This window comes from Mytilus edulis, chromosome 1 (genome assembly GCF_963676685.1).
Source record: "Mytilus edulis chromosome 1, xbMytEdul2.2, whole genome shotgun sequence".
Taxonomy (NCBI): domain Eukaryota; kingdom Metazoa; phylum Mollusca; class Bivalvia; order Mytilida; family Mytilidae; genus Mytilus; species Mytilus edulis.
In genome coordinates, this window is record NC_092344.1 from 34,915,974 (window position 1) to 34,937,024 (window position 21,051).

General features: G+C 31.5%; 1 protein-coding gene across 2 annotated transcripts in view; it reads right to left on the reverse strand.

Moving 5' to 3' along the window:
• LOC139511622 (glycine dehydrogenase (decarboxylating), mitochondrial-like) overlaps positions 1–21,051 on the reverse strand; it is a 40,616-nt gene continuing 19,565 nt past the window's right edge. The window contains exons 9-25 of one of the 2 annotated variants that reach the window (XM_071298548.1): positions 20,135–20,240; positions 19,033–19,172; positions 18,473–18,553; positions 16,933–17,033; positions 16,289–16,415; positions 14,683–14,825; positions 13,672–13,747; positions 13,244–13,369; positions 11,054–11,133; positions 10,273–10,342; positions 9,460–9,572; positions 8,789–9,048; positions 8,223–8,318; positions 3,093–3,200; positions 2,438–2,502; positions 1,345–1,425; positions 1–679 (exon numbers count right to left, since the gene is read on the reverse strand). In XM_071298548.1, the coding sequence (XP_071154649.1) occupies positions 524–679; positions 1,345–1,425; positions 2,438–2,502; positions 3,093–3,200; positions 8,223–8,318; positions 8,789–9,048; positions 9,460–9,572; positions 10,273–10,342; positions 11,054–11,133; positions 13,244–13,369; positions 13,672–13,747; positions 14,683–14,825; positions 16,289–16,415; positions 16,933–17,033; positions 18,473–18,553; positions 19,033–19,172; positions 20,135–20,240 (1,929 nt within the window). In that variant the 3' untranslated portion in view covers positions 1–523. Of the gene's footprint in view, positions 680–1,344; positions 1,426–2,437; positions 2,503–3,092; positions 3,201–8,222; positions 8,319–8,788; positions 9,049–9,459; positions 9,573–10,272; positions 10,343–11,053; positions 11,134–13,239; positions 13,370–13,671; positions 13,748–14,682; positions 14,826–16,288; positions 16,416–16,932; positions 17,034–18,472; positions 18,554–19,032; positions 19,173–20,134; positions 20,241–21,051 lie in introns of both variants that reach the window. The other variant, XM_071298555.1, reaches the window with a different exon arrangement.

A 21,051-nucleotide genomic window follows, 5' to 3' on the forward strand; every position in this document is an offset into this window, starting at 1 on the left:
AAAATTCAAACATTTTATTCAATGCAAAAATAATACATGTATATCAGCAAAAAATAATGTAATTAATACCCCAAATCATATTCCAACCATTATTAGTTAGAAGCTTCTTGTTAACCATGAAAGACATATAAAAATAATATGATACTCTTAAACTTTATTCATCAGTTTTGTGGTTAAATATCACAGCCACAAAGCAATAACAGAATATACAATAATAATCAGAAATTAATGCAATGTTTAATGAATGTAAAAAATGTTATATAATGAATATTTCAATAATCAAAATTCATATTATAATTTTTCTTCAAAACATATGAAGAAATGGTAATAATTAGTCTCACACTTTTGTCAGTTGTTGAATATTCACAATAAACATACACATGCATCAAAGTCTAAAATATACAGTATTCATTAATTTATTTGTAATTGTTATATGTTGACAAATTGTCCTAAAACATGTCCAGCATATGTATAAGATCATAAAGTTTTGCACTATTTAAAATAATTCAATTTAAAGCCAGAATTACTGGCTGACCTTATCTTTTTCACTTAAAACTTCAATAAATGGTGATTCATATAATGACATTGGTGGGCAGGTACAAACAATGTTCTGATCTCCAAATATGTCATCAATCCTCGATACTGAAGGCCAAAATTTAGTGCCTGTTTTCAGGTAGGGCTAAAAAACAAATAATTACATGCTTTCAAAAATAAAATAAGCTACAAAACTTTAAAAAGTCTGATGTTGGTGACTGTTTTGTAATAAATCAGTGTATACTATAATGTACTGTAGATTGTTTTTTATTTGTGTATACCAATTTTTGTGGATTTCGTTGCTAAAGTGAACCAAAAATATAAATGTTCAACAAAGTAACCTCTATACATTTTTCTTAAGGCTTTGACAAAACCATGAAGTTAAATGTACATGAAATTAAATGAATCCACAGTGGTACAGGTCCTTTGGTAATAAAAGTCACATATTCTAGTCAATGTTTTTTTTTTCTTGTGTTCAAATATTTTACAAAGATTTGGAACGAGACAATGTCGATGGTTCTAATGTTAAACAAATGTTCAACATTACAATTGACTCTGCATTTCTTATGAGATCTTTCATCTCAGTTGATTAATCAGAGCATATCCCTCGGTCATAAAACTTTACACAGTAAAAAATGATGAAAACATTACCAGACCAAATGAGCTAAAGACTCAGATATTTTGAAAAAAAATGTAAACTGATATATTTCTTGCCATGAATTTGAATTGAATTCAAAAATCTGAATATTTACAAGCGTCTTTAAAGCTAAGAAAGAAATGATCAGCAACATTGAATTAACCAATACTTACTAATGGAAAGGCTGCCACTTCTCGTGAGTATGGTAGATCCCAGTTAGAAGATATTACTGTTTTTTGACAATGGGGTGACATCTGTAATCATAACAATTTATTAATATAAGAATGTCGTCACACAGATCCAAGGCTTATCTGCTAGCTATAGAGGATTATGAATGAAAAATATATGACAAAGATATTAAAAATACAAATACTGTATATCAGAAATTGTTCATTTGTTTTATTTTCACAGTAAGTCCAACCCATCTCCCCTAAAAGTCAAATAAAAGGTTGCACAAATGCCGATTTAAAGCATGAATCATTGACTTGCAAGCCAATAAAACATCTACAACGATTTTTAGCTTATTTATGAATAAATTGAACCAAACTGTTGATAATAGTAAGTCTTATTTCTATATTCCACTTTTATGAATGTTTGAAACAAAAGAAATCATATCTTAATATTTTGTCAAATTCATTTCTATTAAATGCCCATTAATGTTTAAGCTATCAACTTAATCACAACTATTATGAGAATTTCTTTAAATAGTAACGATTTTAATTAATTTAATGTGCTGTATTAAATGTGCATAATGTTGATTTTGTATTTACATTGTAATAGATCAAATTTATTCATTCAGTGTACGTTCACTTTTTTGTGTTATAAATGTCTTTTGATTGAGTTACCATTTCAATTTATATTTTATAGTGTCTTTCTATGTTGTGATGTTCCACTATTGTTTCAGGTAAGGGTGAAGGTTGGTACCTATTAAAACTATTAAACCTACTGCATTTGTTTGCACCTTTCCTAAGTTGGAAACCTGATGTTCAGTGGTTGTCATTTGTTGATGAGGTTCATATGTGTCTTTCTTGGTTTTTTTTTCAAAAAGATAAGACGGTTGGTTTTCCTGTTTGAATGGTTTTACACTAGTCATTTTTGGGGCCCTACATAGCTTTCTGTTTGGTGTGAGCCAGGACTCCGTGTTGAAGACAGTACTTTGATCTATAATGGTTTACTTTTTACACATTGTGACTTGGATGGAGAGTTGTCACATTGGCACTCATACTACATCTTCTTATTTCTATATAATGTATATAAATCTTTTACCTTTAATGGATTAATTTTTGAATCAGATCTTCCTTCTTCAATATCATTTATTTCTTTTCTTATTGCTGTAAAAGAGATTACTTTTACTGACACAGTTTAAAACAATACTTTTTCACATTTATTTACACATAGACATAATTATGAAGTAGTTTACCTCATTTCCCTGTTTTGATAAAATAACCAATAAACAGCTGTGCCATGAGCGCATGAACCACCCTTCACATTTTCAAAGAATAAAGTTCAATTACTACACAATGTCATATTAGAAATTTATGAAAATCAAAGGGGAGCTTACATAGTTTACCAACCAATGAGAGCACAACGTATATCTTGGTGTTTCAAAGCAGCATTACATTTGTTGTTACCATTAAAAACTTTGGAAATTTCAGGTGACATGGTTACTAAAGATCTTTTAAAAGAAATAAAAGGGGTGAATATTTGATTGGTTTACTTCCAGTGATGGTTATTTTTTTCATATGCATTGAAATGTTATGTGAAATTTTCACTGTAGTACTGGACAGGATAAAACTTCAATCATGCCAAGTATTTCTTTATTTAAAACAAAGAAATTCTGCACAATTTTTTGAAAAATGACAATTTAATATAGACTAATAGGTAAAAATGAATGGTGGTATTATTCCTATAGTTAACTAACCTATGAGAGCATCACAGAATCTGTCTAGTTCATCTTTATCTTCTGATTCTGTTGGTTCAATCATCAATGTTCCTACCACAGGCCATGATGTTGTGGGAGAATGGAATCCTAAAAGATTCAAGCAAAACTAAAAATTCAGTCACTATTCTTTACATTTGTTCTTTAATAAAATATGACTTATAAGGCAAAAGCAGGAGGTTTTTATAAACACAATACAGTTTTAACAGCACCACTTGTCATGCCTGTAACAAGCCAAGACTCTCTGGGCTATGTGCTGTTAGCTGTTTTGTCTATCCTTGTTTGTGTGTTTATTTTTTCAGGGAATTAGTTTTTGGTGGAAGGTGTTGCCTATTGTAATAATTCCTGCAATCCTTTTTATGTGGTATGTAATACAATCATTAGTGTCCACAATGGAGCTGTAATTAAGGTCAAGTAACAGTAAATGAACGCCGTCTAGCGGATTCTGCGAAATATTGCGACATTTTGTACGAATTACGTCCCTTTGACCAGATTTTGCAATGTTAAAATTGCACCCGGCGACTTTTCGTTGAGACAATGTCAACGGTAAATTTGACGGAAAGTATGTTACTTCTAGGAGAATGAACTTGTTTTTCTTATATTAAAAATTGAAAATGAATATGAAAACAGTCCTGAAGACGATCTTCAAAATGAAAATCAGTACGTAGGGTGATAGAGTTTGTATATCTGACGACCAGTTAAAACAAGTGTGAAAACTGTTGCTCACTATTGTGATGAGAAAAAACAGTGTGGTCTCGGAAGTATTCTATATGTAGTATGTCAAAACTGTCCTTTCAAAAACCCTATATTCACTTGGAAAAGACATTGTCTAGCAGAAAATAAGCAGAAGCTAGGGGTGCAAGTTTAGGAGATTAATACTAAAGTTAAAACTTAGTATTGTACGGTAAGATTCTCCCATATTTTGAAAATTATCACACCAGTCGGAACAAGTAAAAATATTTTCAAATTAGAGAGAAGGAAATGAACCACATAAACTAATACTGGTCATAAATTCGCCAAGAGTCAGTCAGTCATAGATGGCACTAAACTATAATACACTTAAATTAATTAACCTTGTTCACGGTTGGAACAATAGTTTAATATTCATACACAGTTTCTAGACTATATAACAAATTAAAAATAAGCAAAAATGATGTTTCACGATCATTAATCCATCGCTACATTTTGTAATCTAACGTTGTTTTTTGTTTTTGTTTTTGTAATGGTGCTTTCTTTCACGTCCGCAATTTCGATGTTAAAAATAGAACACAAATCTTTAAATAGATTTATACAGGGCTTAGTATCCTAATAGTATTGATTCGTATGGTTGTCTCCTCAAAGGAAATTGTTATATATATATATATGGGTAAAAATTAACCGAATAAAAAAAATGTACCCTAGCTGAAAGTAGCATCTCAAATATACAATAGAACTGGTCTCAATTCTATTTCACTCATAAAACTTGAAGGTTGAGAACGAGATTTATATATTGATCACCTCTATATCAAAGTACTACTATATATACCGACTGAAAAATATGCACAGTGTCACAGACTTTCAGTACCTTAAGTTAAATGTAAATCCCGTAAGTAGTCAGTACTTTAATAAGACAGCAACCAGACAACAACACAAGGCCAAAAGAAAATTAAAAAGGAGAAGGCATCTTATGATATGCTTTTGACGGGGTAGGGGTAGGGGTGGGGTCTGCAGGGGTCCTGATCCCGAAATCCCGGACTTAAAAACATGAAATCCTGAGGTCCTGAATTTATAGAAATTTCAATCCCGCCATACTGAAATTCAGGTTGTAGATATATCAAACATAAATATGTACATCTGTTTTATGTCATATGTCTCAACCTCCTGTCGAATGTCAAAATTGAATAAAAAAGTTTGCAAAATTATAAAGAATAACAACGGAAAATAAAATTAAGAAATAATTCATTGAAGCCATAGATTTGTTGGAAATTTACACATGGCCTGGACCGTGATATTCGAATTTTATCCTGAGCGTTAGCGAGGGATAAAATTAACGAATATCACGGCCCAGGCCATGTGTAAATTTACAACAAATCTATGGCTTCCATGAATTATTTCGATTCTAATAGGACAAATACGATCATTAAAAAACTGAAGCGATGATGGGTATACCGTGTGTGTGGCTGTTCTATTTTACCCACTGTTCGATAAATTAAAACAAATCTAATAAACCTGCATGAATGATTTCTTAACTAACCGCTGGAAAAAAATGTGATTCAAAATGACTTTTTTTACTTCTCAGTAAACCCAACATTTGCAATTTTAGATTTGCATTTTTTATCGTAAGCTACCGTCAAATTCACTGTTGACATGTTGTAACCAAGGAGCCGCCATGTTGACTTGCTGAAATCAGTAAATGTGCGAATATTGTAATAGAACAGAAAACAAGCAACACCTACCTCAATACTTTATTTTAATGCAATTGTATCCGAGTGTAGAAGGTACACGCAATAGAAAAACCTTCAGCTTTGACGTTTTCATTCGTATGACGTCATGTTTTGAAATGACGTTAATGCGCAAAAATCATTACTGGAATTTCGCGGAATTTTAATTTGTTTTGTTTTTGTCCATTTTCCCGTTCTCTAATGTGTAAATTCTTTTTGTTATGCATCAGAATCAGAATAAATGTTCTGTAGGGTTTTTTATTCAATTGTAATTGTTAACACAGCGAAATCCACAACCGTTTACGCATAGGTTACGATACATGTGGATTTACGTGGGAGGCATATTTAAACAGCCATTTGTGTACATCTTGGAGTCTGCGCTAAGTATAGATATATCGAGAATTTTATCACGGTGTTGTTTACAAAGCGAAAGAAGCACGTCATATTAGAATAATTATTTAATATAATAGTGTAGACCATATACAGAATTTTACAAAATCGTTAATTGAAGATTTTACAGAATAAGCGTTATACATGTATCTAAAGATAAAGAACATTTAGGTCCACACTTCATATGGACCCTTAAAAATCGTTGGATTATCTCGGTGTTGCTGGTCAGTAATGAATAAAAAATCACTGGTCAATTAAAGGTTGTTGTAAGTGATGCAATATATTCTTATTTTCCTGTTCCCCTTATGTAACTTCCAGTTTTATTGAAATTTACATTCATCAAAGCCTTAGTTTAATTTAGTTTCCTGTCATTACTTCCCGCCCCCCCCCCCCCCCCTTTATTTGTCACATGTTGTGTATCATGTACTGATTCTATATATATTTCGAGCATATATATGTACACTTCTGAAACAATAACCATTTAGTAAACTTTTTAAAACGTTTATGTAGACTTGTATACAATAAATTTTATACAGAACAAATAAGATATTAACAAAGATGTCAGTTTGTCTGCGTGTTTTACTTGTTAACTTGAAGATGTATAAAAAACCACACGACACTCTTTCAAGAATTTGTAGAATCATTGATATAATGTTTGTTTATATATGCGATGTTAAGCAGCAGTATATGGACAGAACACGTTCTGTCGTGATATAGTACCAAAACACAAGCTTTTACATGTTCCGCTGCTAAAAAAAAGTGGCCAAATCATATATCGGAATGGAGTTAAAGTGTAAACAGATGACTTACAAGATAGTCTAAGAGATTTATGAATTGGTTACCCAAAAATGACAAAGTTCAACTATCTCTCATTAGAGCAAATATTAATAAAGATCAAAACCCTGACCACATGCAGACAGCAAAGTACGTTCTAGGATTCAAACTAGATGTTTTGCGGAAAAACTATAAACTATAAAGGGGGACGGACGGACGGAAGGACGGGCGGTCAGACGGAATGACGGACGGACAGATGTACAGGGGTAGTTAAGAGGGCATAAAAAATATAGCTTCAATTACATCTTTTATTGCGTCAACTTGTATACAGTAACCCTGACGATTTCTATTTTTAAGATTTTACCATTTTTGCGTTCATGTACTTACAACGTATTTTTGTCGGAATTAGTAATTTTTTTAGATATGTATATCACATTTTTACAACGTATAATTTCTTTTTAAAATGTTCCATAAAAGAGGGTCTAATTGGGGTTTACAGAATACAGAATAATGGGCAAAAATTGCAGAATAAAATGCAAAAAAGAAAAAAAAAGAAAAAGTGTATAATGAGGTGCTAAAATATAAAGAATAAAGAATATTGGTAATACTAAATAAAAATTTATGAATCTATCAATACGAAACATATAATCATCGTGGTAATCAACACGAAGAACGTTGGAAATTATTAGCATGATAACTTGACGTTATATAATAAAAATTACGACGTCACAAATTTTTATGGTTTTTTTGTCAAAATGTTGGGCTTGCGTCGCTTCTACAGGGAAAACGAAGTCGGTGACCATATTTTTTTTTAATATCATCTAATTCGTAAGACAAAGAGGAAAAAAATATTAATTTAAAAAAAAATTCTATGGAGCGGTTCTCGTGATTTATACTAGAAACCGAAAATTGTAGAAGAAAAATATAGATTCACCCTATATATTCAATGTAATTTAGTACCCTCTCGGACCATTTTATAAATGGAAATTCATGAAAACGAAGTCGGTGACATATACTTTTTTTTACATTTTCTGATGTATATTTTCAATATCTAATTGAGTTCTAAGTTTTAAAAAAATCTATGGACTAGTTTATTTACTGATCCTTGACCTTAAGTCATGAAAATTCAGTTCAAGGCTAACAAACAAACAGTAGTTGTGCAAAGTCACACCTAATTGTTTTTTTTTAGAATTCAACTTTGGCATTGATAAACTATTATCACTATTTTACGAAATTTTCCTTTGATCTTACTGACTGACAATTTCCTTTCTTAGCACAATAGAGTGAAATAAAAAATTATTGCTAAAACTAAGGACACACATGCTATTGTCAATGTAGATAACAATTTCGTTATAGGTAAAATAGCGATAAACAGATTATCATTGGTCATCTCTATTCGTTTGTACGGCCAAAGCGAGAAAATCAATCTTGTTGAGATGACCAACGACAATTTATAATTATCTTCTTTATCTATTCTATGACCATGATGTCATTTAGGAAGTAGTTACATTAAAGTATTTGTTCATACCATAATCCTGGAGTCTCTTTGCAATATCCATCACTTCTACATTAGCACTTTTCTTAAAGTCTCTACAGTCAAGTATAAATTCATGAGCAACCATACCTATAATTAGAGAAAAAAGTTGTAAAATAATAACAGCAATATATGGAATAACTATGGGGAAAGGGGGCCACTACTTTTAAGGGTCCAGACCTCCAAGGGGATTTTTCCATATCTTGAATTGGACGCTAGTTGCTATATTAGGTTGGACAATAAAATTCCCCAAAATTGTGCTTGTGTTAATTTTGACATGAGTACTTTTCGACTCATTTTTTCAATATCATTTGCATTTCAAAGTGGCACAACTTTTAAAATACATTGTATGTTTGCCACCCAAATTAAAACTTGACTTGTGTTTTATGGTAATAAGCATTGTGCATAAGTTTCAAAATATTAGTCGAGGCAAACTAAGGTTAGAGAAAGGAAACCACTTTTGGACATACAGACGGACAATGCACCTTTGCCCTGGCAGCGGGGCATAAAAAACAAAACAGAAACAACACATTTCTTCAATTCTATCAACGTAAACTGACCTTCCTCATTTTTGTATAATGTTTTATAATAGCCATCAAGCCTTCTACTCATATAATTAGCATTAAGTATAGCAGCTTCTGATGCCTGACGTAGTCCCTCTGCTCCCATCATTCTGATATAGGCCCAAGAGATTGGTAAAATAGCACTAGAACCAAAGGGTGCTGCAGACACTACACCAAATGACTTGGCTTCTGGACCTGTTGTGCCATACGGAGGAATGACTGGATGTGTTGGTAAGTAGGGTGCCAAATGTTTTCGTCTGAAAGTATAATTGGTCAAAACTAACAATACATATACATTTTAAAGTAAATTATTTATAAACCTTTTTTTGTCAACACTAAGGTTGTGAGTTTCAAACCCTGCTAATAACAGGGTTTATTGACTAGGATTGTCAGTTTATTCTGGAATGTCTGTTGTTCTCTCTCAGTACTTAATCTACCTGGACCGAAGAAGAGTGGTCACTACAATAAACTCAAATAAACTGAAAATGGCAATAAACAGTAAAAATAAATCAGTCAATCAGAAATCTGTGTCTGCGTGTCAAACACATTTTTTACATCTAAAAAATAAAACCAACATGATTTTTTTTCTTAGTCATATCAGAGTTTGGTGAACATTTAGTTGACTTACAGAGATACTTCTATACAATTTTTATACTGATTCTACTTACACACCAATAGGTCCCATTCCAGGCCCACCTCCTCCATGAGGTATACAGAATGTTTTATGTAAATTAAGATGAGATACGTCAGATCCATAATCAGCAGGTCTGCATATACCAACCTTAAAAATGCAATAAGAAACTTAAAACATGTTTAACCCACCACATTATTTATGTATGTGTCTGTCCAAAGTCAGGAGCCTGTAATTCAGTGGTTGTCGTTTGTTTATGTGTTACATATTTGTTTTTCGTTAATTTTTTTATATAAATAAGGCCGTTAGTTTTCTCGTTTGAATTGTTTTACATTGTCATATCGGGGCCTTTTATAGCTGACTATGCAGTATGGGGTTTGCTCATTGTTGAAGGCCGTACAGTGACCTATAGTTGTTAATGTCTGTGTCATTTTGGTCTCTTGTGGACAGTTGTCTCATTGGCAATCATACCACATCTTCTTTTTTTAATACATGCATGCAATTTGTATCGAGTAAAATCATTTGATTTGATTACATTAATGTTAAAATTACAATATACTGATGTGAAGAAAGATATTACACATGTAAAACACTCTCCTTATTTTGAGTTATTAATCATACAGAAATAATAGCATTTACTCTGAAATGGAAATAAACATCTTACCAAATGAATACTCCATACATGCTAAAAATGAAGTACATACTGTGAGAAGTAAATTGGCAATCCTTCATTTTGATTTATACTACATTAAATAAAAGTAAAAAACCAACTTAGAAAATTTAAATATCCTAAAAAAAAAGAGAAACTCAATCTGGCGAATGGTTTCATTTCTTTCGCAATAAATAATACCTGAGCATTCATATTGGCACCATCTAAGTATACCTGTCCACCATATTCATGGATCAAATCACAAATTTCTCTGCAATGAAAAGGAGGATTTTAAATAATAGAAGAAGTGAAATTGTGAGCTACTGCTCACTGGTGATACCGCCACCCAAATACTTGATGGTAAACAGGAAGTTGTTGAGTGATGAAACTGAAAATACATCACACAGTATAGCTGACTTACCAAATTCCCAAAATCCTTGTAATGTAGTTCCTGAGAAAAATGTGACGAAAATTTTCAACTTGGATGTCATGTGTAAAATGATGCAAGTGTTCAGCAAACAGAAGATGAATCTGAAAATGCATCACACGGTATAGATGACTTATATAAACTCTGAAACCAAATTTCAGAAAACCCGGTAATGCAGTTCCTAAGAAAGATGCAACTAAAATTATTCATGGGACGGATGGACGGACTGACAGATGGATGGACAGACAGACAGAGGTAAAACAGAACATCCCCCCCCACTTTTAAAAAAAAGTTATTTATTGAAAAATTTATTTAAAGATTAATTGAGAATACATGTGTTTATTGGCTAGATAACTTTTTACTTGAAATGTTCAACAAAAATTCTGTTCATTCTGGGTGTTATGCTATATGTAACCCATATCTTATACTTATCTCATAATCACTTTTTGAAACTGGTCATATTAATTAAATATCTTATTCTATTACATAATTATCTTTCACAATTAAAAATGCTAAAAAACCCAACTTTTATTTATAATATGTAGAAAATCATACCTGATATCTTTATCAAACACACCATTTGTAGAGGGATAGGTGATCATCATACAAGCCAAAGTGTCTTTATGTTTCTCTACCTGTAATATAATTCATAGAATCCAAAAATATGTCTATCTAAACTGTTTATCAATATCTAAATGGATAAGAAGCTTTGCTTACACTTTAAAATTTAGGTTTTTGCTACTGTTTTATTGTGTTGTTGGGTTTGCCGTCTCTCTTGAACCCTAAATCTCCTTGTAATTTAGCCAATATCATTTTGTTTGCATCCATATAGTATTTTATGTAAAATGCATCAAATTGGTATAAACATTTTGATTATTCGAAAATTCAAAAGTGTTTTACTGAAATTCATAATTGATTGACTAATTGTGGTTTGCTTAAATCCAATTGCAAAAATTTCATGAATATTCAGAATTAAATTCATTGAACTATATCTGAACAGACCTTTAACCTTTCTCATAAAGGTCACTTTCTAGCAGTTCTCACAAAGATTAGAAACTATTGAAAAAAAAACAAGAAAGCAAAATAAACCAGATCAGTTAAATAACTGTCAAAACATCATACCTAGACATTTTGCTCTTACTTGAACCTAATTGAATAAATAGCATCTAACAAGTAACTACATTTTTAGAACATTAACAATACCAGTAGATACATGTTAGTTTTTTATCAGAACATTAACAATACCAGTAGATACATGTTAGTTTTTTATCAGAACATTAACAATACCAGTAGATACATGTTAGTTTTTGATCAGAACATTAACAATACCAGTAGATACATGTTAGTTTTTGATCAGAACATTAACAATACCAGTAGATACATGTTAGTTTTTGATCAGAACATTAACAATACCAGTAGATACATGTTAGTTTTTGATCAGAACATTAACAATACCAGTAGATACATGTTAGTTTTTGATCAGAACATTAACAATACCAGTAGATACATGTTAGTTTTTGATCAGAACATTAACAATACAAGTAGATACATGTTAGTTTTTGAGAAGAACATTAACAATACCAGTAGATACATGTTAGTTTTTAGAACATTAACAATACCAGTAGATACATGTTAGTTTTTGATAAGAACATTAACAATACCAGTAGATACATGTTAGTTTTTGATAAGAACATTAACAATACCAGTAGATACATGTTAGTTTTTTAAAAGAACATTAACAATACCAGTAGATACATGTTAGTTTTTGATAAGAACATTAACAATACCAGTAGATACATGTTAGTATTTTATAAACAGCAAATGCATCTGTTCTTATCAAAAGTAATTTGATGAGTTAAGACAATTGACATAGATGAATTATCATAAAACAAAATTAAACACAGATGAATTAACATAAATTAAAATCAAACATAAATTAAAACTAAAAGAAGAATGTTTCCATAGTACACGGATGTCCCACTCCCACTATCATTTTCTATGTTCAGTGGACTGTGAAATTAGGGTAAAAACTCTATTTTGGCATTAAAATTTGAAAGATCATATCATACATGTGAACTAAGTTTCAAGTTGATTGGACTTCATCAAAAACTACCTTGACCAAAAACTTTAACATGAAGCAGGACAGACGGGCGAACAGAGCCACAGAACAGAAAACATAATGCCCATAAATGGGGCATAAAAATGATGATGTCAGACAGGACTTGCTTGTACATTTTAGTGTAAATAATTTTTATAAAATCTGAACAGACTTATGTATTATGGCAAGACTTTAAACACAAATTTTAATCATTAACAGTAGGGCAGGTGAGACATTTTAGCTTACTGGTATACACTCTATTCACCTCTGAAGATCTTGCAAGGAACCCATATTACAAATATAGTTACCCCATTACTAATAAAAAGTCAGAAAGTCACATAACCAAAACTTTAATTTTTTTCAAGCAGTCAGTGAACCATAAATATGAGGTGGAAGACGATTGACATACGACAGACAGGAAATTATAACATAAAGCATTTGTGTACAAACTATGTAGCCTGCAGGTCTACTACCCTCTGAAATGTATAGCAGCTAGCTTAATACAAAAAGTGTCGGATTGTCATCCTTATGTCTAAGAGAGATACACAAAAGATTTTTCCAGTACTATGCTAGCTGCCACAAACAAAGTTCAAAGAACAAGAGACAGTATAAACCACTGACTATATTTTTTTGGTAATCTAACCTACCATGACTCTAAGATGCTTCATATCAATAGCACCATTTCTGTCCACATTTATGGGCTGTATCTTCATACCTGCCATCTGGGCACTGGCTGGATTGGTACCATGAGCAGACGTAGGAATCAAACATACCTTAAAATGATAAAATCGTCAGCAATGGCAGAATAAGTACCCTGAAAATATGTGGGAAAAATATCTATGATTGAAAAAAAAATTAAATTATCTAACCATGAAAATTAAAAAAAATTACATACTCTTATCTTATTTACTTGACTGTTATGTAACCTTAATCAAGATATAGCGATATCATTTTTCAAAATAATGAGAGGAAAAAAGCATAATCATTTATCAAATATATAAATAAACATTATACATTCCTTTTGAATATTTTTGCCATCATTCCTAGACCTTATACTGGTTGTTTGAAAACTTACTGTTCTTTGTTTTTGATCTATTGCATTTAGGTAAGCCATGATAGCTCTCAGTCCAGCATATTCACCTTGGGCACCACTGTAAATACAATTGAGATATTAAATCATAAAATGTTTAACACCAAAAATAAATATAATTCTTTTCTTGAAATCTGAAAGAATGTACTAACTAAACATCTTTTAGGACAAAGATAGACACATTTTGCAGATCTGGAAGTCCTACATTTCTTTATTAATGATTAAATATCCTAGGTACAAATAGAATACCTGACACAGGAGTCTTACCTGTCAGACTCTCAATTACCCATTGATTGTAATGAGAGGTGATTAAAGTTAGGTTTAACCATGCTTGGCCCAGACAGACAATGTCTGATAAATTTACATTAGTCCGCCATATGTGACCGTTTTGGAAGCCTAGGTCCAGACCAAATTTTTAATCATTCCCTTCTATAGAATCCAGAAAACCGCAGACAGAGTGGAGAAGTAACGAGATAAGCTTTCACTGTTGGTGACGCAGGTGCAAAATAAAGGTGTTAAATAGGATGTATGTGTACCTATTCATTTTCCCATTTTGAGCCTGCTGAGGTAAAGTCCAAGTATAGGATAACAATGCTACAGCCTAACAACATCACCAATGATAGGACTCTATATTTCTTGTCTCACTTTTGCTGTATTCAGACATTCCATTTCAGTAAACAAAAAGACAGAAAATACAGGCCTGATCAGTTGTTTGCGGAAGACAATTTACAAATTACTGACCTGATTGGTTAGTTTGCGGAAGACAACTTAGAAATTACTGGCCTGTTTGGTTAGTTTGAGGCAGACAATTTACAAATTACTGACCTGTTTGGTTAGTTTGCGGAGCGACAATTTACAAATAACTGACCTGTTTGGTTAGTTTGTGGAAGACAAATAACAAATTACTGACCTGTTTGGTTAGTTTGCTGGGCAACAATTTACAAATTACTGATTTGTTTGGTTAGTTTGCTGGGCAACAATTAACAAATTACTGACCTGTTTGGCTGGAATGATATTTTGTCATATCCCGTAATCTCACAAAGATCCTCTTCTAATTCTTTAAACATTTCAGCATATCCCTCTGTTTGTTCTAGTGGCACAAATGGATGTATATTGGCAAACTCTGGCCACGAACATGGCTGAATTATAACATAGAACAATATTTTTTTTTAAAACATAACTTATTTTAAGAAACAACCAGTCATAATTTAAATATTTGATTATTTGAAAAAAACAGCAGTGTGCAAGATAAAATCACAATGGAGTTGCTCATCAGAAACATATTAATCTGAAGTTGAGAAAGAAAATTCATTTATCTTTATAATAATGTGTTTCATTACATCGGTTACAATGAATTACTGTGATTTTCCACTGAAATAAACTCAATAATTTCACTCTTCTGACCTCATACAACAATAGGTGTTGTCAGGACGCTGTCGATGACGTTGCATCAGAGCAAATTGTGAATGCGTAGAAAATATGTGTTCCTTACATTTTCTACCTTATTTCCATTAAAAAGCCCATTGTAAATGTAATAATAAAAATAATCAATCAAAGAATTGAAAATTTGAAAAATATTAAAGTAGTGCATTACAAGCATTAGTGAATTAATGTGCTATTTGGTCACTCGTTGCATATTTTTTCATATTTGAATTCTTCAATTACTTATTCTATAATTAAACTCTGTGTAAGTTTTACAATATTTTTTTAAAAGTTGAAAATTGTCCCCCTCAAGACCAATTTCACAAGGAGATTCTATCTACACTGAAGAATAATAAAATCTCCTAATGTCTCTCTTCCATAGTTATAAGATCAATTTACAAGGAGATTCAATATCAACTTGAGAATAATAAAATTTCATTATTTCTCTATTTCAATGGTTTTTTGCATCATCAATTGTTTTTCCAATAAAGATTTAAAGACTAATCATACTGTGCCTAATTAGGTTCCTCTCAGTGATTTGTATTTAGGCAAAAAAAAAATATATGTCTGTTTCCTGTTTCCCAACCGACCCTGACTCAAAGCCCCCGACCCTAGATCTTTTTATTCAATTCCAGAAAAAAAATCGTTTCCGGTCTGGAAAAATTCGTTTCCGGTCCGATCCAGATCCATATTTTACTATACCCAAACAATCAAAATGGCTGCTCCCAGCACAAATGTGCTACAATTAAGGTTTAAAAAATGTCGACACTGGGAGGATTATTCAATTAAAGCTTCTTTAAAAAGAGATTAAATGATTTTAGGGTACAGGACCCTAACCAAACATGACATTTAACCATCTGCTAATATGACAGGGAAAGCAAAAATAATAAAAAAAAAATAAAAAAAAAAATCTACCTACCGACCCTGATTTTTTTGCCTTGGCAGCAGGATACAGACATATATTTTTTTTTGGCCTTAGTTAAGTCATTTTTTAATATAAAAATAAGGAGATGTGGTATGATTGCCAATGAGACAACTATCCACCAAAGTAAAAATGAAGTGGATGTAAGCATTAGCACTTTCAAAGAAAAATTATGCTGTCACTGCAGGAAACAGCACATCTATGTATCAATTTCACAACTTTGACGAGGTGAGACAAAAATAATCCAACAAAATTTACCATCATTTCTGTAGTACTGTTTAACTTCATGGTACAGGAGCCGAGAGGAATCATGGAATGTACTAGAGATAAATCTTTATTTTCTAACTGTTTCATGTATCTTACAATATTTGTCTCTGACTGGAATCTAAAAATACATCAACAATTTTCTTTATATTTAGAATGCACATGTTTACCTCGCTGTTTTATGATTAAAATGAATTTCTGACAAAGCTTGATTACTACCCATAGAACCTTTTGACTTCAGTTTTGGTGAGTTTTTTTTTCGTTACAAGATTCAACTTATCAGACTAGATTTAGCAAAGCATAACAAAAGTCTAGAAAATACTTTCATAGTGCCCTGAGCTTGTTTTGTACCTTGTTACACCTATGTTAATGTCAGGGAAATCATGACTTGTAGAAAAACTTTTTTGTATCTAATTTGTACAGTACCAGTCATTTTTCCTTCAAAATCATATGCAGGTCACATTTAAAAATACATGTATATTTCTTACATCTGAAAAATGCATATTATTGTAAGAGATGAAGGGGGAAAATGCCAGTAGAAGAATTATAAAAAAAAAAAAAAGTTTTAAGATTAATTGGATAACACATGAGCATTACCCAATACTCCACCCCCTAATTTCCAATTAACAATATTTTACCTATTAAAAACTGGATGTGTAAGATAATCACTAGTTCTCCTAAAAGGCGTGCTTTCAATAGCAGCAGTTGGATGTGGTCCAATTTCTTCACAGATTTGTTCCTTAAAAAACACAAAACTTATTATAATTATTTGAGATTATAAAGAAATGAAGGCATGTTGTGATAGTATGGAATGGATAGCCTTACCACAGCAACAATAAGGGACAAATAAGGACTGTAACTCAATAAAACAATTGTTAACTTTATACAAACCAAGAGTCCAGAAATTTCTTCATGTGATTTCGGTAATTTTTTTTGTACTAAAAAATCAGAATCATGAAATTTCAAACTGTCAAATTCACATTATAGGTCATAACATAAATGAACCTCTATGGACTGTTTTGTTGTATGAACAGCATGTAATTTCCTACATTTTTTTGTAAAAGCATTATTGAATAATATGTGAATTGCAAGAATTTAAAACTGCAATGATTGTTAAAATGACTTCAAACTGCAAATTCCTGAGGATTTGAACATGCTACTTTTATTTTTTTGAGAAACCAGAAGTTTTCAAGCTGTACAAGGAAATATTTGAAGTAACAAGCATTCTGAGAGTATTGCACAGCAATACATAGTCCCCTACCAGTTAAAAATTTATTGTACTGGAACAAAATGCTAACTTGATCTGTAACTTGTCATGATAAAACTATATACCAATTATTAAATCAATATCTTCAAGCATGACTAAAAGTGTGGAAAACTGATTATTTTAGTGAATTTTCTAAGTCCAAGGACCATATCTCTGCACAAAATCATTAGACCGGAACAAAATTCGAACTTGATCTGTAACTTGTCATAATAAAACAATACACCAAATATCAAATCAATATCTTCAAGCACCAATAAAAAAAGTTTGGAAAGCTGATTTGCTGGACTGACAGATGGACAGACAGACAGAGGGATGGAGTGCAAACTAAAGTCCCCTTCGACTTTGTCAGTAGGGGACTAAAAATTGCTAACACACTTCAACTGAACATAATTAAGCTGCAGACCAAATATAAAATCATTCCCTTCCATAGAATCCAAGAAAAGTTTGACAAAATATATCTTTGGACAATGAATGTTTTGAAATTTTAAATTATCAGTAAAAAGGACTTGGCTTTAAGGCAGATGAAAATAAACAGAAAATGTGTCCTTGGGACACAGACGATGCCCCTGCTTGAATATAACATTATAAAGAGACATAACTCAAGAAAGATAAAAGTTACGCAACTCAAATTCATACTTGATCTGTGTTTTGTGGTAATAAGCATTGTGTATAAGTTTCATAACATTTGGTTAAGGCAAACTTCAGTTAGAGAACAGAAATTAATTTTGTGATGTATTGACAAGGGCAACACCTAATGATCATTCCGCTACGGCGTGGGCATACAAAATGTCTAAAGGCTACAGGTTTCTAGCCAAAATCCTTTAGACAGACAAACAGACTCGAGTGAATACTAGACCTGCCATCACCTAAGGTTGAAATTTTATTTTTTTATTTTTAACAATTCACCCTACCAGTGTTGCTGGTGATCCTATAACTTGCAATAAATCTCTCATATCTTCTCTTTCTACAGTTTCATCCAATGCAATACCAATCTGAAATGAAGAGTAAACATAATTACAAAGGACAACTGATCATTTTAATGTATTTTTTATATTTCATGACTAGAAAAACTGATGTTTCAGGCAGGGCCTGCTTGCACAAGTTTGTGAGAGGTACATGCAAAGGATATATTCCGATACAAACAAAGCAAAACAGTTAATACAGTTTCAAGGTAATCAATTTGGAATAGAATCTTATACCTAAACAATGTATATATAATTTTCATTGAAATCCTACCACAAAAAATGTTTCAATTAGCAAATTATACCTGTACATCAATTTTCAATGCAATCATAGCAGAGAAAACAGTTTCTCAAAATTTGTAATTTTTAAACAAAAACTTAAACTTTTTCCAAAATTGATTTGCCTATTTTTACCAAAATGGACGGTCAGATCACAGTTGCCAAGTTTATATTACACAGAATGAAAAGAAATAAATATAAATCTGAATAAGCTAATGGTATATACATACATGACCATCAGAATAGTATCTGAAATTGATTTTCTTTTTCATTGCTTTGTTTACAATTTCTGCCTGTCCATTCTTGGGCCAAAAATACAAAGTATCATAAAAGTGTTTCATATCCATTCTGTGTCCTGCCTTTTTTAAACCTGAAAACAAAGATATAAATATAGTATAATTGTATGTGAAATGCTTGTTTACATTAGAATATAATTACTTATACATCACTATTCTTTGTAAAACAAGAAAAGAAACAAGAATGTGTCCATAGTACACAGATGCCCCACTCGCACTATCATTTTCTATGTTCTGTGGAACGTGAAATTGGGGTCAAAACTTTATTTGGCATTAAAATTAGAAAAATCATATCATAGGGAACATGTGTATTTAGTTTAAAGTTAATTGGACTTCAACTTCACCAAAAACTACCTTGACCAAAAACTTTAACCTGAAGCAGGATAGACGAAAGAATGGATGGACAGACGAACTTCATACAGACTGAAAAACATAATGCACTTAGGTGGAGCATAAAAAAAAGAAAAGACATGTTTTTATTATATAACTATAAAACTGACATACATTAAAGGTCCTGCTTGCACATTTACATTGTGGATACCAGACCCTTATATTTTGTACAGTTGTTGTGCATCATATATAGAAATGCATCATTTTTTTTATTTCTGAAATTTGAAAAATCAATTTTGAAGAAAAATATTTTAGAGGTATACTTTTTGTAAATGCAAAATCTTCAAACAGTATGAGTACAGCCAGAACACAATTGTGTACAAAATTTAGATGTGCATATTATTTTCTTGTGAAAACTGTAGAGAAAAAAATTATGGTTAAATCTTAGTTTTTTGTGTTAGCTTGAGAAACATCTTTTAGTGCTAGGATTCAAACTTGATGTATGGATATAATATACTCTAAATTCCATAATAACTGGTGTCAAAAATTATTCATCAACTGCCATTTAGAGCAGCAATTTTCGGAATAGCTATCACAAAATGTAAACATCCAAAGTGAGTGTATAGCTTAGTTTGCATCAGACTTTGTTTTCTTCTGACCCTCAACCAAGCCCCTTGTAATTTTTGAGTAGGAATATGAAAATCACCTTCAGCCAGAATAACTGTAGCATTATGAACTCTGTTACCAATGTGACGTAGGCCATCAGGACCATGATAAACAGCAAACATAGCTGACATATTAGCTAGCAGTGCCTGAAATATAAATATATGTTCAGAAACATTTATAAAAATTGTTCTAATTCAGTTTATTTTTTTGGAAAATTCTGTTCTTTTGGAATAAGATTCACTCTATCCCAAAATGACTTAAGACCACAATAGTTCTATTGGTTTCAAGATTTTTTTTTTTAAATATGTCCAGTAAGTCAGTTGAAATAAAAATCTTGATAAAATCATATTTAAGAAATAATTCTTTCATGTCATGCTCTATGCTCATTTTAACATGAGGAGGCATTATATTTGTTAATATCTTAATACCGAGCGTTAGCGAGGTATTTTAAAAATGTTAACAAATATAATGCCTACCCATGTTAAAATGAGCATAGAGCATGGCATGATAGAATTATTTCGATTCTAATAAGAATATTTTGAACTTTTGTACTGAAGCGGACCTATAGTAGACGCTCGAAATGTCGCCATTTTGATTTGATGAACAAAAACTTTATAGAAAAATCAACAGTTCATCAATAAAAAAAAAGAACAAAAACATTTAAACTTACTTTAAGAATGTTTTTATTTAATTTCCTAGCGAGCAACACCAACAAAAATTTCTAATTTGATCTTTGGCGTTGTTCAAATTTCATCTGACGTTGCAATTTCAATTGTGACGTCAATCATGTGCATCCCATGTTCTATTCGAATTAGAACATGGCTTTGTAACCAAAGCTAAAGGAGAACGTCATATTAGAATCTAATTCCAACACTGGACTGTATAAATTTCTGTTCTGAACTGTTATCTAATGATACGATTTATTTCCAAAATAAATGGGGAATGTGTCCATGGGAC